The 26362-nt window shown below is 38.8% G+C and overlaps 2 protein-coding genes across 3 annotated transcripts in view; one reads left to right on the forward strand and one right to left on the reverse strand.

The window, feature by feature from the left end:
• LOC121523926 (beta-galactosidase-1-like protein 2) overlaps positions 1-5682 on the reverse strand; it is a 55762-nt gene extending 50080 nt beyond the window's left edge. The window contains exons 1-2 of the mRNA XM_041809002.1: positions 5543-5682; positions 1584-1772 (exon numbers count right to left, since the gene is read on the reverse strand). Coding sequence (XP_041664936.1) covers positions 1584-1772; positions 5543-5640 — 287 coding nt within the window. The 5' untranslated portion in view covers positions 5641-5682. The remainder of the gene's footprint in view (positions 1-1583; positions 1773-5542) is intronic.
• LOC121523932 (beta-galactosidase-1-like protein 2) lies at positions 5466-26278 on the forward strand. Of its 2 annotated transcripts, none has more exons than XM_041809023.1 (20): positions 5466-5553; positions 10548-10662; positions 10828-10992; positions 13364-13432; positions 13538-13633; positions 14566-14674; positions 14760-14852; positions 15318-15399; positions 15537-15601; positions 15831-15915; positions 17320-17457; positions 17556-17636; positions 17779-17885; positions 18994-19140; positions 19241-19312; positions 19848-19926; positions 21476-21563; positions 22189-22303; positions 22455-22571; positions 25353-26278. In XM_041809023.1, the coding sequence occupies exons 3-20, from the start codon at positions 10838-10840 to the stop codon at positions 25461-25463; spliced, it is 1809 nt and encodes a 602-aa protein (XP_041664957.1). In that variant the 5' UTR covers positions 5466-5553; positions 10548-10662; positions 10828-10837; the 3' UTR covers positions 25464-26278. The 2 variants fall into 2 exon arrangements, with proteins under 2 accessions (XP_041664957.1, XP_041664950.1); XM_041809016.1 differs by lacking the exon at positions 5466-5553 and adding an exon at positions 5688-5774.
• The last annotated feature ends 84 nt before the right edge of the window (positions 26279-26362 follow it).

The raw sequence follows: 26362 nt of genomic DNA on the forward strand, positions 1-26362 counted from the left end.
TTAAGGTGTGTCCTGTGTATGTGGCCAGCTAGGGTTCGAATCTGGCCCTTGGCACTTGTCTCTCCCCAGCTGTCTTGTCCCTGTTTCTTATTCTGTCAACTATCCTCCTCTGTCAATAAAGGCATTAAAAGCCCCAAAATAAATCTTTCAAAAATATGCTGGAAAGGAAGGAAAATGAGAAAAGAACACATTTGCAAATACATGTGGTCGATTTCCAGTCCCGGCAATGTTAGGCGCATGTCTTCTCCCACTCTCTCTCCCTTTCTGTCTCTCTTCAGCTTTCCTATCTAACACTCAAAACAGTAATCTAAAGGGGAAAAAAAGGTTGTAGCAGTCAATGAAGCTGTCAAAGCTAAACATGATACTAATACTAGACAATGGTGCCATTGAACAGGGTTTTTATCCACAATTTCTATCATCCGGTCATGTAATGATATGACTGGTTGTTTGTGAGACTCGGGACCATAAAGTAAGGCAGTGTGACAGATGTGGAAATATCATAGCATGCATACAGAGCCTAGTTGTGTTAAACGAAAGTTGCATTATCGTGAAAAATGATACCTCGGTACTTAACATACAAATAAGTTGTGATTTTAAGAAAACAATCAGAATTTACTATCTCAGGAAATTAGACTAAAAAAAGGGTAACTTGGATGAATAATACCATGCAGAACTTTAAGGCAGGTTTGGGCCAAAAATTGAGGCTGTCTGAGGGCAGCATCGGGCGGGACGGAGGATTGGCACAACCTAGATTGTCTAGATGTCCTTGCATATTACCAGGGGCATGGGAAAATAATCTGTTGAAAAAATAACAAAGTCCACACTTTACAGGCAGAGTAAGGGCAGGATGTAGTGAGTAAGCACATCCTAGTGTACCATCCGGGCAGGTAACAGGGTTGCCATGAGCCTCCGGTTGAGCTGTGTAGTACACCTGAAAACCGCCAGTGGTTTCCAAGTGTACCACCAGGGGTGCAAAGGCCTGGACAAAAGAGATGCCATCGAGGTTGACTTTGTTCACCCTCCACCCCTTCTCCAGACCTTGGTTGTGGCACATCGGGCACCCTACATGCATAAGACCTATGTACATGACTTTATGTCTCCTTAAAGGTTATGCACATTGAAGATTTTTTGTCACAGCTTTTTTTTCCAAGCACTCAACCAACTTTAAGCAGCTCTGCCACTCATTTTGGGTCTACAGTTGGGAAACACTGATCTATCTGACTGTTGTCCCTTCAAAATATGTATTTAAAGAAAAAACATAAAAATGTGTGTCTGAAAAAAAACATTGTCATTTTTTATCCCTTGGTTTAACTCAGATTTTATTCTATCTCTGTATGGATAGCCTAATTCAGAGTGCCATTAAAAGGCCATGATTACATCTAGAAGTGCACCAATACCACTTATATTTGAGTATAAATATGGAATTTCATTACCTTTACAGTTCCTAAAATCATCTTGAAAGTTTGAGAGGAATAACAGAGGTGAAATGTGCTGTGAAAACACCTATTGTCTCCAGCAAGACAAACATCTTTCACTGTTGAAGGCACAGCGCATTCATCCATCTGTGAGCAGCGGAAGCTTACGTTGTGAGCGTGTTGAGACCACAGGCCTTCATCTTCAGCAGACGGTCCTCCCAGTAGGCTCTGGGGACGCGGAAGTAATGTATGGAGCCACCCAGGATGCGGAAGGGCTTTCCCCCTAGAGTGAACTGAGAGGAGTTTGCCATCAGACCCTCTCCACGAAGCATTCTTCTTCCCGATTGAAGACGATTCCTGAGGAGAAACAAGAAGCTCTGAACAGACAAACTACTGGTTGAAAAAGGGGCAACTGTATTAGCAGGAATAGAGAGACATGTCTACAAGCTAGTGAATGAGTACTCCTTTGAGCTAACTACCTTTGAGTTGGTTGAACCTGTTCAGAGGTAGGTAGGGCTGGGAAATTTATCACATTTTTAAGATGTATCAGTATACACCATATGGACAAAAGTATTTGGCCACACCTGTTAATTAATGCATTCAGGTATTTCAATCAGACCCTATTACCACAGGTGTATAAAAACAAGCACCTAGCCATGCAGTCTCCATTTGCAAACATTTGTGATCCTGGATGGGTCGTTCTGAAGACCTCAAAGACTTCAAGTGTGATGTGATGGTTGACACTTTTGCAGTAAGACAGTTTGTAAAGTTTCCTCCTTGCTGGATATACCACAGTCAACTGTAGGTGATATTATTAGAAAGTGGAAGTGGAAGAAGATGTAAAATCACAGAGCAGGGTCAGTGACTGCTAACATGCATGGTGCATGAAAGTCGCCAATGCTTTTCAGATTCCATAGCCGAAGAGAGTAATGGAATGGGGCTGTTTTTAAGGGTTGGGATGAACTGGAATGGAGATTGCAAGCCAGGTCTTCTCATCCAGCATCAGTGCCTGACCTCATAAATGCTCTACAGAATGAATGGGCACAAATTCTCACAAAAACACTCCAAAATCATGTGGAAAGCCTTCCAAGAGGAGTGGAGGGTATTATCTGCAAAAGGGACAATTCCATATTAAAGAACATGTCTTTGAATACAGTGTCTTTACAGTCTCTGGTGGTGTAATGGTCAGGCAGCCAAATACTTTTGTCCATAGCTTCCTGTTTCGCTGGCAGTTGGCACTTGTGAAAAGCCCAGTTTTCAATTCAAATATGGAGCTGCCTTTATAAATGTTTTATTTCAGTTAAGGGACATTTTTCTGGAACTCTTTTACCAACAGAAATGTAGTTCATCTTTACTCATTTTTATCGGCAGCTTTATATTGTGCAGCTGGATGTTAATACAAAGTGTCCCTTGTGAGATTTGGCTTTGGGTTTCAGCGGATTTAACCTAGAACTGACTTAGTTCTATTTTTTTACCATTCCACTGAAAATGTTAAAGTAAGATTTTTGGTCCACATGCCCCAGCCCTAGGTGTCAGTATCTCCCTCATGTTTCATAACTTTAACCTGGTTCAAAGGGTGAATGTGAACCCACAGATAACAGAGTGTTTGTTATCATCTTCAAGGATGCAAAGTTAACCCTTACACTCAACCCAAGCCAAAGATTACCTCATAACAAGTCTCTTAGCACGCTATGAACTACAGAGCTGCTCATAGTGTATAAATAGTCTACCTGACATTAATAAATGGATGAATAATCCCTTTTTAATATGTCAGAGAGTCGAGAAAGTTTATTTTTCCAGTTTTACACCAGTCCTGTCTAGAGAAATATATCAACTATTAGATAATATCATGTCCTATTTTACCTATGATATGAAGAATAACAGCCATAAAATATTTTGTTAAAGTGAAAATGAAGAGAACAGTCAGAATAAAGTGCACTATTGTATGTATGATGGTAAAACACTGTCTGCATTGCTACATCATTCAAAAACCCATAACTACCATTTAAATGTTAAGCCAACACTAATTATCACTAAACACACAAGACAAGAACATTCTTGTTTATTTGGTCATCAGTCATACGTCTAACAGAAAGCACTGTCTGAAACTCCATAACACCATCATAGTTGCAAAAATTTGTTGGCAATATTTGGGAAAGAGGATAAAATGGTGAGAAGCAAGAGACTCCCAGTCCCCACCACTTTTCCAAATGTTTGTGCAACTCAGATGATGTGTGCAAAATTCTGATAACCACAGCTCTTCAAAAAATTCCCCCACTTCTCCAAATGTTGCTAACAAATTTTTGCAACTATTATGGTGTGTGGGAGCTGCCTGTAAATTTCCCACAACTGTTGCCCTTAGACAACAAATAGGGGTGGGCATCCCTAGTCGCCCCACGATATGATATTATCATGATAATTAGGTCACGGTGTGATATTATTGCGATTCTAAACGTTTTGTAATTCAATGAGTATTGTGATACAACGTATTACTATATATATTCCAATTTATACAATATTTCAACAGCATTTACATCCACAAAGGAAAACTTTAATCAAAAAGGGTTTTAATAAGTTAATCATGATTAATCAAGGTCCACAATAAGCGCGCTATTTTTTTTTTTTGTAATTCAGTTTATCTCATGCTTTATTGTTCCCTTCAACACACTTTAGTAAAGGTGCGTCCATGGCTCCCTGCAGTCACAGTGACGTAAAATAAGTCCACCACTTCTCCTTAATGTCTTATTTTACTTTTAAAAACTTAATAAGTCATCTGAACTTATTTAATGATCCTTTTTTCATTTTCAATCCATAACAAGTTCCTTTTACCCTGGTTAAGTTTAAGCTAAAAATGTTCAATCTACCAATAAAAGCACATCTGTATCCAAACAGGAAGTCAATTACTCCTTGTTTAGGACAGTGTAAAATTAAAATATGAAACAAAAACAGTTGTATAATCAAGATAACGGAATTTTAAAATGTTATGTTCTCATTTGACAGCGCTAATTGAGATAGCTCAATAAACACAAAATTATTTTTCCTACAGTGACGTAGCGTGCTTCGCGTGAGTCATGCACCCTTTGGATGGAGGTGCAAACAAACCACAGCACCTTTGTGCACTTTGGAAAGATCCAGATCCCACTGCAATGTCCATGCAATTCTGAGGAAGATGTGTGATACAAGTACCTGGGACTATCACCCTTTTATGAAAAATGAAGAGTCAAACATTAAGAGCAATGACTAGTTGACTGGCAACATTAAGGCTAGAGCACAGACCTTTTGCAGACAGACTGAAGTTTACCTGCATAAAACAGGATCAGATATTACAATCAATGAAAGTGTGGGTTCTTAATAAACTTTTTTTACATCTCTCTTAAATGCTTTTCATTGAATTACCTGTTTTTCATATGTAGGTGTATGCACTTGTCTCATGTTTATACAGTATAACCTGAGATCTACAGTATGTAGACTGACCTCACCTCCATGTTTCATGTTACAGTCTTAATATTCCACAAAACAGTAGTTGTGGTGAGTCCCTGTACAACACAGCTTCATCAAATTTGTGCAGAAACGGCTGTCTATAATGTCTCCCTCAAGCAAAGTTAAAGGGGGTGCCCTATTTGTTTGCACCTCCACCAAATGACCACGCCCCCAGATATCCGTATGTGTGTCTAGAATAACTGTCCTGCCCATGACAAATGACAAAATGGGTCAAATTTGAACCTAACAGTTTCTAAGACCAAACAGTGATTATCTTTCAGCCACTAGTTATAATGTTCTGAAAGAAACTAAGTTAGCACTGTGAGTCAACATGAAAAACTATGAGCATTTAGAAAAACATGCATAAGTTTGAACGCTCATTAGATACACCTGCGCACATAAACATTGCTTCCTACGTGTCATATTTAATAACAATAGGCTGCAAGGAGAAAACCCATTTCAAGCAAAAGACATTAGCTTCATCATCAGCTAGATGAATCTTTCAAGAATGCAGGCGGGGTGCACCCCGCGTAAATGCTCGTGAGCATTTACGCATGACTCTTGTTATGAGACGAGCTCTGGTTGGATCGCCTACTGCAGAAGTTTCCTCATTAATGTCACATAAGCTGTACCAGAGAGTCTCTTACCTTGATAAATGGTAAGTGATGAGAGCTCCGATGACAATGAGCAGAAAATATCTTTGTCTCAGTGTCAGGCGAACACCAAAGCCTACTGTCTTGTCCATTTAAACGTCACGGCTCCAGCTGCAGATCTGCACGGATCTATCTTTATGAAAATGTACAGTGCATATGTTCAGTCCTGTTCTGGCGGTCTCCTTCGTAGTTTTCCAGTACTGTTGATCGTCTACAGTCCTGACAGGTAAACCACATGTTGCCAATCAAGTTCTGCAAAGCTGTCAAACATGACACAAGTCGGCAAATAAGTGAGGTTACCCCATTTAACCTCAACGGTCAGACCTGCAATAGCCTGTGAGTAAGACGGGCGACAAAACGCTGCTTCCGGGATTATTCAGCCAACAAAGAAACCTGGACAATGAAAAACCAGGTGACTAGTATCAGTGGAAGCGGGGACTATAACGACAAAAGCGGGCGTTAGGCGTCAGTTGTCCTAAAGAAACCAAATCCTACAGTAGGCGCGCGCAGACTCACATAGACAAACATAGTGTTGTTTGAAGTTAGGGACCGTCGCAAGGTTACGCTGCTGGGAAAAAAATGTAAAAACGTCGGTGTCCATACATTGATTCCTTTTCCTTTTTCTAAGCTGAACAGCTATAGTGTTTTTATGCGTATTTGTTTTATCAAGGGGCAAAAAGTGAGTATAAATGTATCAGGGACAATTTAAAAGATGAAAAAGGGAGATAATTTGTTAATTTTTGACCACCAAAAGTCAACATTTTGACGAAAAAAATGTTTAAAAAAAAAAAGTATAAAGTCTCATATTTACAGGAAAACAAACTCAGAAATTCAAAGTTTAAAAAGTTGGAAATTCACAAGACAAAAAATAAATTCACTGGTTTTAAAAGTCTTTAATTTTGACATAAGAAACGTTTCAAGTTTTCAAAATTGTAAATTTTCTATGGTATAAAGTCAGACTTTTACAGGAAACCAACTGAAAACAGTTGTTTGATTCTGGACTTCAAAATTTTTAGTTCATATACATTACCAGCTCAAAGCTTGGACACACCTTGTTATTCCAAGGTTTTCCTGTGGAGCTATTATTGTTGCAAAACTATTTGCAAATGTGTACAAAGAACTGTACACAATTCTGCAAATGTGTAGATAGATCTGCAAATGCATAAAAAATAGAGATGGATTTTTAAGTAAACATAACTTAATTTACAACAACCTTTACTATTAGGTCTTTAAATGCAGGAAAAAGAAGCTTAAGTGCCTTTCAGATTCCTTCCCAGAGAATAAAATGTGATCTCTTGGTGCCTTTCCAGTGGACAAAACTTGGTCCAGTGCCTTCTAAGGTGCCTATCTAGTGGACACAGCTATGCAAAGTGCCCTCCTGAGCGCCCTCTTATCTGACACAACTTGGCTAAGTTCCTGGTGCCCTTCCAGTGGTCAAAGCACTCCTCTCTACCCTGACCAAGTTAATTAAGATACTGTATACACCCCATTGCTATTAACATTTGCTTCTGTAAAACAAAGGCAATAAGCAGCCAAATTGTTCATAATTCCTCTTCTGTTTTTCTTATGGCACTATATAAACACATAATAAAAATGTTTACTTTATCCAGAGTTTCTTGCTATTTTTGCTAAAGTATGACAACTTTTGTGCACTGATCCCCCACAGCGTTAACAAGTGTCCTTTTTATCATTCTATCAGCCAGAGTACCTCACTGAGCAGGAGGTTGATCCTGGTAGTGTCAAAATCCCATGCCCATTTCCTTTAGGTGAGATGTTGGTGGTGCAGCCATGCAGCATGAAAAAAATATTTAACCCTATTTTAGCTGCAGTCAACAAAATCACTGCTGTCATGCACTTACAACATCCAACAACAGCAGCTGAGGATAGAAAATAACAGTAGAAATTAACTGAAAAATAATCATATTCTCAATTTATATTCATCACAAATTAAAGTGATAAATGACTAAAAATAATCTGTGAGATTTTAGTAAAACACCAATTCTCAGTCTTTTAAAGGGTTAAAATTTTGGCTTTCATCCTTCATTTAAAGTCAGGAAGGTGGGTGTGGAGTCTTCTTGGTAACTAAGAAGAGAGAAAGCATGGTAAACGGTGAAGTGAGGACAACAGTGTCTGAACATATGGTGCACAGGTACAGCCCCCAGGCCACCAGTGCCCGATTTTTTTTTTTAATAATAAAGCTTAATAATGAATTATTGAACTTTTCCAACCAGATTAGGACAATGTAATTTTGGGCTACTATGGCAGTGCTATAAAGCAGTAGTTTTTAAACATTTTTCACCCAAGGCACACCTGAGATCGAGTCAAAAGTTTAAGGCACACCATATCTATTTCCATGCAAAATAGCCTCTTTAGTTCTTGTTGAGTCAGAAACACTTTTGTCATACATTTCATTTTATTGCAAAATAGATCTACAGGTTCTGCTCTGAAGTTGCTCCCTGGGTTAGTCAAGCAGCGTGCTTTGGATTTCCAGGGAGTGCATGGCTAGAAACCCCCATATGGTTAGATACGTTTATGACAATGGGTATTGAATACAAAAAGTTTGAATAAAAGTAGTTCAAAAGCAATTAATCCATAGTAGAATAATATCTGAATATTAGGGTGCAACAAGTTTTATGCTATAAAGGAAGAGGTTAAGCTTTGCCAACAGCAGTGGGATATATCAGCATTAATGCAAGCAGGGACTAGTGAGAAGTGTGTGATATTTGAATACACTGCTGTGTTGAGAGAAAGAGCTGTGATTGGCTAGGAGCTGGGAGTTGATAATTAGGTGCAGCTGGTCGTCAGCTGATCACAGCTGAGCATATGATTACCGTGTTATGCATGAACTAACGGTAGACTTAATTTACAGTATCTTCATTCATTGTACCGTTGAATTAATGATGCATTGTTATATAAATTCCAAAGGCACACCTAGACTTGCCTGGAGGCACACCAGTGTGCCTTACTACACCATAGGAGAACCACTGCTATAAAGCATCGATCATGCTATAAAACCTTTGTATATGCTCCATATTAGGAATTTCCAACCTTTTGCTTTATGCAGACCCCTAATCGATCACAACGACGTTCACAGTTAACCTAGATTGTGTTTGCTCCCTAACTAGCAAATATGCCTAAAATCCTGTCGTCAATTTAAAAACATGTGCAGTGCAATGAATTTTAATTCGAGCACCATTTAAACACAATTAATGCAAATATGTGGAAAAGAAAGTTTTCACAGTAGCCGTAATCAGTGGTTAAATGTCTGCCCCAGTCACCCAAATATTACCAGAAAAAAATGTTTTTGTACTGGTTTCCACCAAAGAAGGACAATCCTACTGAAACAGAGAACCTTCCTCTCTCTTTACATGGATAGGTTACATCTTCAGTGTTAAAAGAAGGCATCCTGTGCTGTATTTTTTTCTTTAAATTCAAAAAAGTTCACAGAAGACAGAAACCAAAATTATTACCAACAGGACAGGGCTTTTCACCCTTTTTTTGCCCGAGGCAAATGTAAGGTTAATCCAAAAATATCACGGCACATCATATTTATATTGATACAAAATAGACTCTTTAAATAATGTAGTAGTCAAGGCCCCCCATAAGGAGGGATATAGGGACAGGCTTTCTGTGTCCCAGCAACTGGAGGACTCTTTAAATCAGTAAAACCATGGTCCATTGTTAAGTTAAGCCATGGTAACCAATATATTTAACCCAAATAATCTGATCAAAGCAACAAAAAAACATCTTTTATTTATTTTTTTATTTTTGTATGATATAGCTTTCTTTAAAAATTTAATCCTCTTAAAACAGAATTACCTTTTTATAGGTAATGTTAAAAATGTGGATGGGCATACTGAATTAAATGGTTGGGAAAATAATGTTGACTTCATAGCTAGGCCATAATGTGGGCAAATATCAGCATGCCAGAAAATAAAGCAGAAGAAGTTGAAACAACTTTGATTAAGAAGAACAGAATAACTGTGGAAGAAGAGACAACAAATGGGTGAATATTGGCAAAATTGGTCAAAAAGTGGCCAAACAATGGCATGAATGGGAGAAAAATGGCAAAAAACAGATTTAAGTGATTAAAAAAAATGTGGCAAAGTTGGGTAAAAAGTGGTAAAAAGTGGTAAAAATGGGTTACGAGTTTTATTTTTTAAAAGTGGCCAAATTGGGAAAAAGTGGCCGAACATTGACAAAAACGGGTGGAGAAATGGCAGAGATAGTTTTGAAGAGGCACGTTGGGTTAAAAGTGGAATTTAAGGGTAAAAAACAAGAAAAATTGGTTGAAGTGGTAAAGGGAAGAGGCAGAAATGGGCCACAGTTGGTGAAAAAGTGGGAAAAGAGACAAAAATGGGTTAAATGTGACTAAAAGAAATGGCAAAATTTGCAAAAAGCAGCAAAGTGTCAAAAGAATTGGCAAGAACTGGCAGTTACAGTGCTTAAATTGGTTGTCAGTAGCACAAATAAATATTTTTTAACATCTGAATCCGACAATAGTTTGCCACACTTTTCAGCTCCAAAATGAGGGAACTGTTAGCTAGGACGTTAGCACCAGTGTTGCTGATCCAGCACATATGCATTGATGTCATCAATAAACTAATGGGGAGGGCCCACTCATTAGGTTTTTAGGGAATCAGCTAATCTGTAGACAGACCTGGTTACAGTTCTTTTCATAAGGTTGTAGTTATACTGTACGGTTGAACAGGCACACCTAGACTTGCCTGTGTCTTTCCATACCATTTGAGAACCACTGCAACAGGGCGTTGTTGACATGTTTTTGGAGTTCCATTATTCTGATCCACTATTACTTTATGGGACTTACCAGAAAAACACAAGGCCACTATTACAATGTGAAGCCTTTCTGCCCTGACTGTGCACTGCAGAGAGAGAGAGAGAGAGAGAGAGAGAGAGAGAGAGAGAGAGAGAGAGAGGAGCGAGACAAAGCACTATTATTATTTTGTCCCCAAACTACAATGATCTTCCTCATTCACAGGGTTTGAGGCCTCGCAGCACTATCCACCCTTCAGATTCTTCCTGGCAAGCGTGGGCGACATTTCCTGATGTGGTTTTCTTCCATTTTAAATTTTGGACTTCCATGTTAAGCCTTGGTGAGTTTTTTCTTTAGTAATCATCATACTTTGTGTTGTTACAGAAACAAAAACTTAACCAGACTTTGGTTTTATTGTCCTAACTTTTAACAACAGTGTAGAAAGACTTATATTCTTTTCCATTACTTTTAAAGGATTTCTCTAATTTCCTCCTTAACTAAACAGACTGAGCAGCATGGAGGGTCTGAAGGCCAAGTCCTCTCAGTTCACTCTGGAGGGAGAGCCCTTCCGCATCCTGGGTGGCTCCATACATTACTTTCGTGTCCCCAGAGCCTACTGGGAGGACCGTCTGCTGAAGATGAAGGCCTGCGGTCTCAACACGCTCACAACGTAAGCTCCTAATATGACCTGATTTCAATATTCTAGACAAGCAAAAATCCAATCCATTTAAGATTAAATCTAATTTCTTTGTATGAAAAATCTGTTGGTGATCTGGGAGAGGACAAAATGTTCAGAAAGAGACAAAGATCGCAGTCATGTGGCAGCTGGTGCTCAGCATTAGAGTCGGTCTTCGTAACTAGAAGGTTTGGGGTTTTACTGTTGTTGTGTTGTTCCTTATTCACAATTCAAATGTAACCCCGGTTTTAAGCCTTTTTCTTGTTATTTAGTTGTTTTTGTTTGATTGGCAAAATAGGGCTGTTTTCATCTATCGCTCTGATCAGTTACCCATAAGGTCAAGGGTCAGGCTGCTTGCTGGAGTGCTTGTCTGTTTTTTAACTTGAACCACATGCAGCAGGAACAAACTTCTTACCTGCTGATGGTGTGTTTTAATCCATATCTCACTCATCTTTAATCCTGGAAGATTAAAGAAGCAGACTGTGACTGTCTCTCTCCAAATAACCACGGTTCAATCCCTCAGGCATGTTAGCATTGCTGTGCTAAAGTTTAGTAAAATATCCGATGACAGGCATGTTCTAATCCTTCCAAGTCTGTCAGGATGAAAGCCTCTAGCAGGGTTGCCAGGTCTGCAGTATTCCCACAGCATTGGGCTACTTTTTATGTGCTGCTGTTGATTTTTTGTCTGCAGGTTGAGCGGGTCCATGTTTGATGTCTTGTGTATGTGTATTTAATATCAAAACCAGAATACACGACTTTATTTCCCCTCAAATACAACTACATCAACTAGCAGAGAAGCAGGAAAACAAAGAACATGGCACACAACGAAACATCAGCTGTGCTACACCAGCACATAGACATACATGCCACACACAGAGGCAGCACGCCTGCACGCACACAAGCGATAAATGTGATGTGGCAGAGGTTTTACTGGCTTAGTTTGAATTTCAGCACTGAGAGTGGTTTTGGGCTAGTTTTGTCACCCAGACCTGGCAACCCTAGCCTCCAGTGCTAATCATCATTGAAGACTTTTATTTTGAGGAGCAACTTCAGGAAATGAAGCGTTCTATACAGGATGAGAAAATGAAACAGACTTTTTAGCTCTGGCCTGTCATGACATAAATGTGATTGGTTTTCTGGTGGCTTAAAAAAGAGAGTTTTAGGATCATGTTCCTCTTGAGTGGGCGTGGCTTCAGCTCATTCAGCTGACACGCCCACACCATCCCAGGGCAGATTTTACTGCCTCATTTTCATGACTTTGTAGCTTAGTTTTGTAAACGTAGTGATGTTTCTCATGACTAAAATTTGGCCTGGTGGTTCATCACACAGTGGCCTGTCACACAACAAATCTAAAACACTGATTTTTTTCATCACTTTACAGGTGCTTTAATGCCTTAGCTCACTTTTAAATAACTCACAGACAGCTCAAGGGGTGAGTCAAAAGTCATCTGCACCTTTTGTTATCAAACATTTTGCCTTTTTACTGTTCCTTTAATTCCTTTTCAATCCATAGCAAGTTATTTGTTCGATTTTTAAGTCCATGTCATAATTTGTAAACTACCTGTAGCCAAATGGGAGGTCAGTTACCCTTATTTTAAGCCAGTAGAAAGAGCCAAAATGAGGTGCAGATGACTTCTGGCTTTCCACCGAGCTGTCTGTGAGTTTTTAAAGTAAACTGAGATATTAGGGAACAGTGGTGGATGTATTTCACATCACTGTGGCTGCAGAGACGTAACTTCTACTCGTGATTTTAAAAAACTGAATGCTTCAGTGACGGACCTTAATTCATCCCGATGAATGCATTAATGCCCCAGTACTGACTCATACTGGTCCATGCAAAACATTTATTCATTAAATCAACATCTTATTTGTTACATAGTTAGATATAATGGATCATATTTAGCCTACCATATCAGCCACTAGCCTCCTGTACCCATGCTCATAAAGTCTGTTTGTTCTCAAATGTCGTCACTACTTTCACGTGAAAAAAAATAGAGAGAAAATGTGACAAGCTAAACGCTGTTTCTAGCTTGCAGGTGTACCATAAATGGCCTTTCCCTGCAGCATTGCTGTTTAAAGGCTGCCAGAGTAAATGTCTTCTGTGCACCACTGCACCTTGTCTGTTCTACCATGTAATCTATCTTACATGATATTTTGCACCTTTTCTTGGTGGAGCATGTTGATTAAGGTGGACCCACTTAAAAGAAGGCCTAAGGGCCCATGATGACCATCCTAATCCACCACTGGCTGAAGCTCCACCCATAATCATATCTACAGTAGAGCCCCAGGAATAAGGAGGATATCATGATTTTAAGAGCCACTTTTGTGTCAAAGCTACAAAGACTTCCTTTGTCCTTATTTGTAGATACGTGCCGTGGAATCTGCATGAGCCTGAGAGAGGAACGTTCAACTTTCAGGATCAGCTGGACCTCAAGTTAGGCTTCAATTCTCTTTTCACCATTTTCATAGATTATTCAATATTCTTTAAAGAAAAAGGAGGATGTTTCCTTAACTAAAGGAGTTTCTAATCTTTTCTCAGGGCGTTTGTCACTTTAGCAGGAGATCTAGGCCTGTGGGTGATCCTGCGTCCTGGGCCTTACATCTGTGCTGAATGGGATCTCGGTGGGTTGCCTAGGTGAGGTGACCAATAACCCCATACTTACACCACACTTTAAAATACTGTATGACCATGCATTAGCAGAATACTATCTAAGACAGGGGTGTCAAACTCAAGGCCCAGGGGCCAAATCCAACCCATGGTACAGTTACACCTGGCCGACCAGATCCTATCATATTTTTATTTTAACTGGCCCACTGGTTTAAAGTCTGCAGATTTCCTCCAGTTTAAAAAAATATAAACTTAACCATGGGGATTTAAAATATCCTTGTTAAGTCATTAGAAAAAGTAAAAACTTAAAATAATTAGATTAAAAGTCTAGATTGTGGTAAAATACATTCATATTTTCATTTCATATTCGTAATTGTGCATCTCACTTAAAATTTTAAGTAATTTTTTGACCTTTTAAACTCTATATGAATTTCTTTTCTCACGTTTTGAACTTTTTAGCTCCTTTGACTTTTATCTCATAATTTGACCTTTGTGAGCCTCAATTTTAAATTTTAAGTCATATTTTGACCTTTAAAACCCCAAATTAAAAGTTTTTCTCACACTTTGACATTTTAAACTGATGATTTTAAATTTATCTCATATTTTGACTGTTAAGAATCATGATTTCAACTTTCTATCTCATATATTTGCCTTTTAAAAACATTATTTTGACTTTAAATGCGATGTTTTGAACCTTTTGAGCTGACAAGTTTAAATTTTTATCCCAGATTTTGAGCCTTTAAACTTATCATTTTGATCTTTTTGATCTTAAAATCCTTTATCATCAGTGCTAAGGTTTTTTTCCCCCCATAATTCATTGCTGGTGAAAATGAGGTTGACAGTTTATGGTTAAATGTGGACCCTGCTCGGCCCTCAGGTTGGACCCAAATTCAGAATTTGACCCCTGCTATGATCGAGCCTGACATCCCTGATCTAAGACGCACTTGTCTTTCTTCCAGCTGGTTATTACAGGATAAAGAAATGCAGCTGAGGACAACTTACCCTGGATTTGTGGATGCTGTCAACCGCTACTTTAACAAACTCATCTCAGTTATCAAACCTCTGATGGTGAGCCAAACTTTTTTGTAGAGAAGAAAGAAAACCTGGTGCTCTCAGTGGGACAAACATTTATTTTTCATGCTTTTCATTACAGTTCGAAGAGGGAGGCCCAATTATTGCCGTACAAGTTGAGAACGAGTACGGATCCTACGCCAAAGATGAGAACTACATGCCATTTATAAAGAATGTGAGTCTGCCAGGGTTTGGTATATTTTATTCTTTTATAATTCATTGGAATGTAGCTCATTCAGCAGGTTGTCCATGGGTGGGTTTGTACCTCTGCACGTGTAAAAGATAGAATGTGATATATCAGCAATACTCTGATGGATTTTCTTAAAACTTTTCACAACTCTGACTAAAGGATGAACATGTTAGATTTTAAAGGTCATAGATCCCAGGTCAAGGTCATTGATCCTCATGTTCAAACCTTGCTTAGGAAGATTTGATTGTTTTTATAAATTTTGCAAAAATATTCCACTCTGACACAAAGATAAAATCTCTTATTGGGGGTCAGAGGTCAAAGTCATTGCCCTTGCATGGAGAATAATTTTCAAATAATAATAGTAATATTCTTTCTGGGGGTCCAAAATCCCGAGCTAAGTCCCTGCATATAACCATCAGGTGGTAGTTCTAGTTTTTCTTCCTCTTTCAGTGTCTGGAGTCCAGAGGCATCAAAGAGCTCCTGCTGACCTCAGATAACTGGGAGGGCTTGAGATACGGAGGCATAGATGGAGGTAATGACTAACTCTTGAGTTAAAAGGTGTTGTGGTGGGGGGGGATTTCAGAAACTCTACTATTCCATCTCCATTAGTTGTTTTAAGTCTTTTCATTGACTCTGTCTTTTGTCTCTATCTTGCTCTGAATGTTTGAGTGCTGAAAACAATAAACCTTCAGCGACTCTCATTTGGAGCCATCCACCACTTAGCCAACATGCAGGTAGGAGAATTTCATGTGGTTTTTGCTCTTGTTTTTGATTACTTGGTACAGAAAACAATCTCTCTATCTCTTTTTTCTGCTATGCGTGTAAAAATCTATGTTAGATCATTTCTCATAGAGCCTAAAATTGAAGGAAAAATGTGACATTTGCTCTCTTATAGAGCCTCAACAGACATTTTTTCACAGTAGACAGTCGTATGTGTTTAAGATCTTTTGTGTCTTTGTGCAGCCCCAGAAACCTCTGATGGTGATGGAGTACTGGTCCGGGTGGTTCGATGTTTGGGGAGAATATCACCACGTGTTTCATGCTGAGGGTAAGGAAGCTCTTAAACCAGGATTATTTGCCCTTAACACATGCTCGTTTTTACTTTTCACTTTCATTAACTACACAGTTCACCTTTGTCAGTCACTGGCTACTTTTAGACAACAATGTATGTTGCCAGGCTTCTTCACATTTGACTGACTTTGGGTGGATATAGTAGGGCATGTAAAATCAACTCAAAATTGCTAAAATGCGTTATATCATTTGAAATACACTATATTGCCAAAAGCATTCACTCACCCATCCAAATAATTGAAATCAGGTATTCCAGTCACTTCCATGGCCACAGGTGTATAAAATCAAGCACCTAGGCATGCAGACTGTTTCTATAGCGGCCAATCCATCCAAAATTAAAGCCGCTGCAGGCTAAACATGGGAGTCAAAGTGATGACGCGCACTCGCTACTTTATCACACCAAACCCAGTTTATTTACATAGCGCTGCATCTTACCATTGAACAACTTTACCAAACAAAAACCGAATAATAGGTCAAATTCTAACCAAGAACGTGCAGTCAACAGAAAATGTCCTCCCTGTGCTCACCCCACTCCAACTTCCAGCAGAAGAACACAGGTACACAGGTGAAGTAAATTAACTGATCACCGCCGTGCCACCAAAAACCACACCCACTAATCTGTGCGTAAACCAAAACCCACTGGGGTTGTGCACTGGGGTACAGTCATGTTGGAAAACAAAAGAGCCTTCCCTAAACTGCTGCCACAAATTTGGAAGCATAGCATTGTCCAAAAAGTCTTGAAAAAAAAAATCTATAAAAAGTTTGTTTTTGATACTTGCACATTATTATTTAACCTTTAAAGGTTATCAAAACTGGATGTTTTGTTATCAAATCAGATTCTAGCAGTTATTTTCTTGTTCACTCTTGCGTCTATGAGGACATGATTTTTTTCTAAACAGAATGTTTTTGTCTTCATCAATAACAGATCCTAAATTTCGAAAAATCACTGAGAAAATCACTATAATTAGAATTTAAAGATTGTCATTATATTAACAGTAGAGTGAGTCATGAGTCATCTTGATTGGCCCAAACAGCTCACAGTTGAAAGTAGCCTTTCAGGCATTTGCCCAAAATCCAGTTGGTGAATCTGTAACTGAACTTTGCCAGGGAAAAGTTTCCTCTGGGACAGTAGTCCAGGAATAGTTGCTCTGAGAGGGAGCTCTCTGATTGGTGGGTCAGTGGACCTATCAGGGAGCCAACAGTCAGATACAAGCCTGAACATGGCGAGTGTTTGTCCTCTTATAAATTTAAATGTCGTGTTCTGAACCTCACTCTGAGTTGTTTGCTCCAGGCATTATTTGAAGACATTACTGCCTTATTGGCAGCATATTGCTCTGTTCCTCACTCTGTGTTTTATGTAAACATTCTTCATGGTTTACAGACATGGTAGCTGTTGTGTCAGAGATCCTGGAGAGAGGCGTCTCCATTAATCTGTACATGTTCCATGGGGGAACCAGCTTTGGCTTCATGAATGGAGCGATGGACTTAGGGACCTACAAACCTCAGGTCACCAGTTATGGTAAGTAAGAATGACCTTAGATCTAAACATTTAGGAAAAATGTTCAATCTGAAACTTCCCAACATTGATTTGTATTGTTGTGAATACTTTCTATGCAGATTATGACGCCCCACTGTCTGAGGCTGGAGATTGCACGCTAAAATTTCAGCTTTTGAGGAATGTATTCAGCCAGTACCACTGTAAAGAGAGATTCCTAAGATACATTTCAAATTATATAATAAACAATTTCTCTTTCTTTTTTTTTCTTTTAAACTTTGATGATCATATCATTTAAGTTGGCCATGACTTGCATCGACTAAGTTTTCCCTAAATGTCTTGCAGCTGAGCCTCTTCCTAAAGTTCCTTCTCCTCCGGAAAGAAAAGCCTACGACCCCATCCCCATCCAGCAGCACCTATCACTGTGGGACAGCCTGCACTTTACTGACAAAGTAAGCCACAGATGACATTTATGTGACATAAGTGATTGGCTATATCCTGATTTTGACATACTCAGGAAATGGCTTTTACATGCATTCAGAAGAATCTATATCCCTGTTTACATGATAATTACGAGTCTCCTGGTTGCTGATTACTCTACCTTATTTATCTACCTTATCACTCTAAAAGTAAGACCCTTTCTTTGCCATTATGTTTATTTTGCTGATGCACCACTGGCTTGGGCTAGAGAAATCTACACACAGACCAAACATTTCTACCTTTTTTCTGTCAAAAAAATTCAGACACACTTTATTTTAGTTGCCCAATATCACTTCGTAATTTCATTGCAATAATTGTAGTTATAACTTGTTAAAATTATGAAAGTATTTACCTAGTAATAATTTATTAATTATCAAGGAATTCCTAATAATACTGTGGCAATTCTCTGGTAATTAGGCGATATTTTACCCTAACCCTAACCTTCTAACCCTTGCCCTCTAATGCCTTTACCCTTGTAATATTGTGGCAATTCTATGGTAGAGACTCCAAACCACTTTGAGATGAAAATGTGCATTCCTCTGATCACTGGTAATAATTTTGTGTGTTTGTAGACACACAGGAAGGTTAACTGGTGACTCTAAATATGGCTGAGGCTGCACTTGCACAGGTTGTAAGCTATCTGAGAAGGGATAACAGCTGTAAACATGCCACAGTATCCAGTTTTCTATTTGAGTTCTCAAGGTAGGACAATCAGGTTTCTCAAAGGGCCAAAGGGCTTATCCTGGTTTATGAACTTTTGATCGGTTTGCATTCCCAAATGCATATCTCTTCAAAAAATACCTAATCAAAACCGGGATACTCAAGCCCATATGCTTTGCCACAGACAGACACAAAATCTGTTATCAGTCTGTTTACCTCCACTCTCTCAACTTGTGCATCACAGTACTTATGCACTTAGATATTTAACACAGTAGCAGGGTTTGATGATGTATTAAAACACCTACTTCTTTAAAATGATCTGTAAAAGTATCTGGCATTCTTCCAGCTGTGTAGCAGTACTGTACTGTGTTTAGCTGGATTGCTGATCAAATATGTCAGGATGACTGACTTTTCATCTAGCCATGCAGGTCAGACAGACCAGTAAACATGGAGAACCTCCCTGTCAACAATAACAACGGTCAGTCCTATGGATACACGCTGTATGAAACCACCATCAGCTGTGGAGAAACCCTCAACTCCAGGAATAACATCAGAGACAGAGCACTGGTGAGGAGACTGAAACGCAGACAGACATATGGTATACATGTACATTAGTACACAGTGTTTTACACCTTACCCTGTCATTGTGTCCTCTGATGATCTTCAGGTTTTCATGAACAGACAACACGTTGGCTTTTTAGACTACAAGACTCATGAGCTGACTCTCCCTAAAGGAAAGGTACTGCATGGCTTTTTGCATCTTTTCTTACTGTTCAATACGTTCAGTCTTTCTCAGTGTTGGCCTAACATCATGCTAGATTTTGAAATATGCCCCCAGCCCTTCTTCTTGACCCACCACTGTACTTTCATTGTCTACCTGTGTACCTCATTGAGACGTATAATCACCTGGCTGTAGCTGCAGTTCTGAGATATTGTCGGAGCAGCAAAGCCGCCCCTGACCATCACACTGCCCCTTTCCAGACTGATGATGTCAGCAACTTTGTTCTTGACTTTCTCTAGATGGCACCATGATGTGTTGCTTTTTGAGATCTTGTAGCCGACTTGACTTTGTCAGGCAGGTTCTATTTAAGGGAGTTCTGGATTCAAAAGGTCTGGCAGTAATCAGGCCTGGGTGTGGCAAATACTTTCTCCCAGCAATGTAAATAGATGTGACATCAACACCAGACATTACTAATACCAGTAACTTTTAAAATACCTGTCTAAAATCAATCTATCTATCTATCTATCTATCTATCTCATGGTTTTCTTCTAAGGGAGAGAGGACATTGAGCTTTCTAGTGGAAAACTGTGGAAGAGTGAATTATGGCAAAGCTCTGGATGAACAGCGCAAAGGTATACTTCACTTTGCTTATGTTAATTTCCAATAAAACTCTTTAAACATCTACCTGGATTTCCAGCTTGAGTCAAACCATTGTTCAGGGAAATTTTAACATTGTTTAAGCATAGGGAAATCCTTGTTTGATTCTCTGTTTTCCTAACCTTGCAAAGCAGCTGGATTCGCCCATTTCCATGTTCTCACTGGGAAATCCATCTTGCAAAGCTTCCATCTGAACCGTTTTGGCCCGGTTAGAAAGTGACAGGACCAATCAGCATTGAGGGGCAGTGCCTTTGCAGTGAAGTCGGGACGAAAGCAAGCAGCGACAAGAGGCCGGTGCAATTATGGTGGAAGACATTAGTGTGGATGCTGAAAAGAAGAACAAAGGACAGCATTGAGTTGTTTTCTTTTCAAGAACAACAAAAGTCATGTACTGACATGTCTACAGTTGCCATAGTTCACGTTATGCAGCTCTATATGGAGTTTATTCCTCAGTCAGGGTTATGTCATGTGTTTTGTTGCACTGATTGGCCCGTAAAGATGTGACAGACAGAACATTCATCCAATCACCCTCCGATTTTTTTTTTTTTTTTCAAAGCCTCTGCCCATTCCCAAACGCTGTCTATGAGCGGTTTACCAGATGGACGCATGAAACACATACATCTGGAGGGTCAGGTTACTGTTTTATGACTTATCAGACTGATGCAATACTGTGTGACATCCACTCACCAGGTGCTTTGTAAGGTACACCTGTTCAATTGCTTATTAGTGCTGGTATGTAGCAACCAATCACATGGCAGAAAACACAGGAGAGCATAGGTGTCACTCCTGTTGGCTAAAATCAGGAAATAAGGCCACAAGTCTCATAGGCTCATTGAAATTGGTGCGCCCCAGTGGGTTGAATGTTGCACCCCTCTGCTGGGACACTCAAATGTTAGAATCAGAATTTGATGTAAATGACTTTTATGCATGGTTCCATCCTGCCTTGTAACAATGTCAAGTCCAGTAGAGCTGGTGAAACGGTGAAGGTGAAATTCCTCACCACACTCTGGGTTTTCCTACCAGCTGAGCATCGTTAAAATGCCACAGTCTACCGCTGCTGACCGGTCCATCCCTTTATGACTACAGTGTACCTATCTGCTGATGGCTGCTTCCTGCAGGATAACTCACATTGTTTCAAAGCTCAGATAATCTCAAACTGTTTTCTGTAAACATTAACTAACTGAACTCAAATGGCCCCCACAGTTGCCAGATCTCAATCCAATAAAGCACCTTTGGGATGTGGTAGAGCTGGAGATTCACATCTTAATGTGCAGCCGACAAATCTGCAGCAACTGTGCGACACTCTCATGTCAACATTGACCCAAAACCCCTCAGGGATGTGTCTAACTCCTTGTTGCATCTTTGCCACAAAGAGGATATCTGATATAATGCACATGTGTAACTAATAAAGTAGCAGCAGTTGTATTTCACACCTAAAAGCATGTTTCTGTTTACATTGTAAGTTTGCAGACACTTGCACATCCAAGAATGACTTCATTGAATTTTTTTTTCCTCACAATGCAGGTATTGTTGGAGACATTTTTCTGGATCACACCCCTCTTAGAGGATTTACCATCTTCTGTTTGGACATGAAACCAGGATTTCTGAAAAGGTTAGTTAACTTTATTTGGTTATTTTATGTCATAAACATGATCAAACTAAAACATCCCTTTTGTGCACTCTGAAAGACAATATTTTTAGTCAATCGATGGGCTAATGCAACCCGAAACACTGCTCAAAAACAGCTAATTCAGATGCACCGTGCATGTATGCAGGCACGAGTCCACTGCTGCAAAGTTTCTCACTAGCAGTCTTACTACAAGAAGGAGGGGACATTAGGAAGAAACAACTTTTTTGCAATTCAAAAATTATTTTTTTATTGAATTGTGTCTCACTCATATTGTTTTGATGAATTCAGTCTTACACAGTTACAGTATGACTTCCAAATGTACGAAAGAGGATTATGGGCACTGAAAACAATGTCTGAGACACCATTTTTTAATTTACTTGGGAGAAAAAAAGTCCAAATTCTGAGGAAAAAAAGTCCAAATTCTGACTTCCTGAAAAATGTCAGAATTCTGACATTAATCCCAGAATACTGACTCTAAACTGAGAATTCTGACTTTTTCTCAGAATTCTGACTTTTTTCACACAAGTGAAAAAAAAAGTGCATCTCAAATTATCTTTCCATGGCCCTAATCTTCTTCTGTACAACTGACCACTTGATCCTGTGTCAGAATTTTGAGTTCAGGTCACTGGAAGTCTGACATAAAGTCGCCCTCCATCCCAGGATTTTTCTTAGCCCGACTGCATGTAGATGGCCATCCTAAAGACACCTTCATCAGACTCCCTGTGAGTAGAAAATGCTAAATGTTACTTTTCAAAGCTAGGAAATGTTTTGATGCATTCTGATGCCTTGTTTTACTTTCCCACATGAATATTTTACTCTGAATAACTTTTTGCGTTGTTGTTTTGTTGATCATACGAGTTCATCTCTCCACAGGGTTGGGGTAAAGGAGTCGTATTTGTCAATGGGAAGAACCTTGGACGTCATTGGTTCATTGGTCCCCAACATTTCCTTTACCTCCCAGGACCATGGCTCAAAAGTGGAGAGAATCAGGTACATTCATTTATACCTTGCACTACGCATCCATTCTGGGTATTCGGATATCAAATGGACTACACTACATCTAAATATATGTGCCCATACAAGTGTTAAATAGTGGCGATGCTGGGTAAGCATCCACACTATTGTTATTCTTCCATGCTGGTGTTCTGTCATTTTTTGCTACCCATCAAAAATTGCTACTTTGTGGTTAGGGTTAGGGTTAGGGTTTTTCCATCTATTGGAAAAAGCAGCAGTAGTAAAATCTGACAAGGAAGCAAAATCTGACAGAACACCGGCTATCTACTCCATACTTTGTCGTATTGACACCGTTCAAACTTTTAAAATTTCAGCTTCTTTGTCATTCAATTTCTATTACTTTTCTCATTTATAACTTCTGTAATTTTTAAAATATTTAACTTTGTTTAAACAATGTTAAACAGATGGCAGGTTCAAAAATGTGCACTTTATTCTACTCCTCATAACTTTGGCATTTCTTATGCTATTTTCAATATTCTACTACAAAACTCATCAGCTTCTTATTCTCTTTTCAGCTATTTTTTATTGCTATTTTCTGCTATTTATACTTTTAAAACTCTTTTGCTTTTTCTAAAAAAAAAAAACATTATTTCAAATGGGCCAACTTTTCAAATCTTTCAAAACTCCTTCAACTACTAAGGCTAATAACTTCAGCTCACTTCCATACAGACTTCATTCTGGCTTTAAAATGTAGAAAAACTCTTCAGCTATTTAGGAATGATTCACATTATTGATTTTTTTTAAATTGTACAACACACATTTATTTATTTAGTCAATATTTATTTATTAGTTGTTCTTTAATTTTTACTTGTTAATTAATTAATTGTATTAATTTCAGCTCTCAGCATCCCTATGCAATTTCAGCTGAAAGTGACACAGGATCAGTTTGTTTACCAAAGCTATGACCAGATATGTTGGTGGACAACCTTTTTTCCCCATGAGAAAGAGTAGACCAGGACTAGCTGCAGTGGCTTACAGAAGTATTCATAACTCCCATTTCTTCACGCTATGACATTATAATGGTGTGCAAAAGTATTCAAACCCCTAGAGTCTGATACCCATGAATAAAAACCAGTGCAACCAATTGCCTTCAATTGTAATCTAATTAGTAAATAGAGTCCACCTGTGTGTAATCTAATCTCAGTATAGATACAGCTGTTCTGTGAAGGCCTTAGACATATGTCAGAGAACATCAGTGAACAAACAGCACCATGAAGACCAAGGAACACATCAGACAGGTCAGGGAGAAAGTTGTGGAGAATTTTAAAGCAGGGTTAGGTTATAAAAAAAAAATATCCAAGCTTTGAACATCTCAGGGAGCACTGTTCAATCCATCATCCCAAAATGGAAAGCAATGGAAAACAAACCTGCCGAGAAATGGTTGCCCACATAAACTTACAGGCTGGGCAAGGAGAGCATTGATCAGAGAAGCAACAAAGAGGCCTATGGGAACTCTGGAGGAGCTGCAGAGATCTACAGCTCAGGTGGGAGAATCTGTCCACAGGACAACTATTAGGCATGTCCTCCACAAATCTTCCAAATATGTAAGAGTAGCAAGATGAAAACCATTGTTGAAAAAAAGCCATAAGGAGTCTCATTTGGGGTTTGCCTAAAGCCATGTGGGGGACACACCAAACATGTGGAAGAAGGTGCTTTGGTCAGATGAGACCAAAATTGAGCTTTTTGGCCTAAACGCAAGTAATATGTGTGACAGAAAACTAACACTGCACATCACCCTGAACACACCATCCCCACTGTAAAACATGGGGGTGGTAGCATCATGCTGTGGGGATGCTTTTCTTCAGCCAGGACAGGGAAGCTGGTCAGAGTTGATGACAAGATGGATGGAGCCAAATACAGGGCAATCTTGGAGGAAAAACTGTTAGAATTGGCAAAAGACTTGAGACTGGGGCAAAGATCCACCTTTCAGCAGGACAATGACCCTAAACATACAGACAGAGCTACAGTGGAATGGTTTATATTGAAGCATATTCATGTGTTAGAATGGCCCAGTCAAAGTCCAGACCTAAATCCCATTGAGAATCTGTGGTGAGACTTGAAAATTGCTGTTCACAGATGTTTTCCATCGAATATGACTGAGCTTGAGCTATTTTGCAAACCTCAAAAGACTTGCAGATGTAATTGCAGTGAAAGGTAGCTCTACAAAGTAATGGCTCCAGGGGGCTGAATACTTTTGCACACCAAACTTTTCAGATTTTTTTTTTGTAAAAAAATTTGAAAGCCATGGGCAATTTTCCTTTCACTTCACAATTATGTGCCACTTTATGTTGATCTATCACATGAAATCCCAATAAAATACAGTTTATTATGTTTGTGGTTTTAACATGAAGAAATGTAGAAAAGTACAAGGAGTATGAATACTTATGCAAGCCACTGTAAAAAAAAGATCTTTGATGACAAAACCTCTGGCAAAAAAATAAGTTCAGTTTTTGTCAGGGAGACTAAAATGAGACAAAAATGTAATTTTTTTTAGTACTCATTTTGTCATTGATATGCCGTTAAAGGAAACTGTAATGCACCTCACTGGGTAAACATTGTCAATGAAGCATTACCGCTTAATATCTGGATACCCCAAACTGATGTTAATCCATGCAAATGCAAGGTCTATTCAAGGTCGTTTATCCGAAAAACATTAAGTAGGGCTAACCTTTTCTTTTCTCCTCAATATTTTGTGTCCTACTATTTATGCAGACTGCAATAATAATGTTTTTTTAATTATATATTTTTGTCTTTCAGATTGTTGTTTTTGAAGAGCAAAAAGCAGAAGACACGATAATGTTTGCTGAAAATCCAGAGCATGGGAAAACTATCGACGTTTACAAACTTCCATTCTGCACATTGCTTTGAAAATTATATAAGGCAACGATATGTAGCTATCTTATTTATTCCCATGATTAGGGTGTGCCCATGTATGTTTTGACATCAGGTAGCTCAGGACAGCTGCAGAAAGTAACACAGCCTGGAAATGCATGTTAAAGCAGTTGATGTTAAGACTATCCTTAGAAAAGTCCCATTAGAATATTAGTGTGGCAGCCTGTGGCCAGCATCAAACAGGATTTCATGTAAAGGTATCAATTTTGATTAAATTAGGGAATAAAACAGTCATCCCAAACTACCAAGCACGTTACTGAAAAATGATTTTGTGTCAGCTGTGACACTTTATTCAAATCTCATGCACACTTCATTTTTCATATAAACAAAGTAAACATCTTGAGCAATCCAGAAATGTATCTGTTGGTTTGTGTTTTTTATACATGAGAAGAGTATGATCACGAAAGAATAGCAAAAAAACGGTCCTAATGCACTTTAATTCTCCTTATTTAAGTCATTTTATTCTTATTTACTAACCACGCCACCTTAAAGTATTGTTCCTCTCCGTTCAATTAATTCAATAAAGCCTAACAGATTTCAGTATGAACTTTGCTTTGCAGAAGTTACGTTACAACCTGTGAAAGAAGGCTCCTCATTGGTCAAGAGGCTTGTCTATCACGACATATGTAACATTAAGGCTCCAGAGGCTTTAGGCAGGAATAGGATTCGCTTTCCTTCAAAATAAAGGAGAAAATCTTTTGGGTGCGTTAGCAGCACAAAAAAGGTACAGTCAACATATATATATATATTAGCTATTGCTAATTTTCGTTATGAATTATGGGTATTCGTGTAATTGTGAATGTATACAGTGAATAAATAAGAGTTAAACTGCGCGCGCTTTGTATGTTTGACTTTATTTTGAAGAGTAGCGGAAG

The sequence above is a fragment of the Cheilinus undulatus genome, linkage group 2, assembly GCF_018320785.1.
Source record: "Cheilinus undulatus linkage group 2, ASM1832078v1, whole genome shotgun sequence".
NCBI lineage: Eukaryota > Metazoa > Chordata > Actinopteri > Labriformes > Labridae > Cheilinus > Cheilinus undulatus.

Excerpts from the sequence above, each read along its gene's own strand:
- LOC121523932 (XM_041809023.1), top strand. The coding sequence starts at position 10,838 with ATGGAGGGTCTGAAGGCCAAGTCCTCTCAGTTCACTCTGGAGGGAGAG. Across the intron at positions 15,916-17,319 it reads CCACGTGTTTCATGCTGAGG|ACATGGTAGCTGTTGTGTCA; the intron begins GTAAGGAAGCTC and ends CATGGTTTACAG. Across the intron at positions 17,637-17,778 it reads TGTATTCAGCCAGTACCACT|CTGAGCCTCTTCCTAAAGTT; the intron begins GTAAAGAGAGAT and ends AATGTCTTGCAG.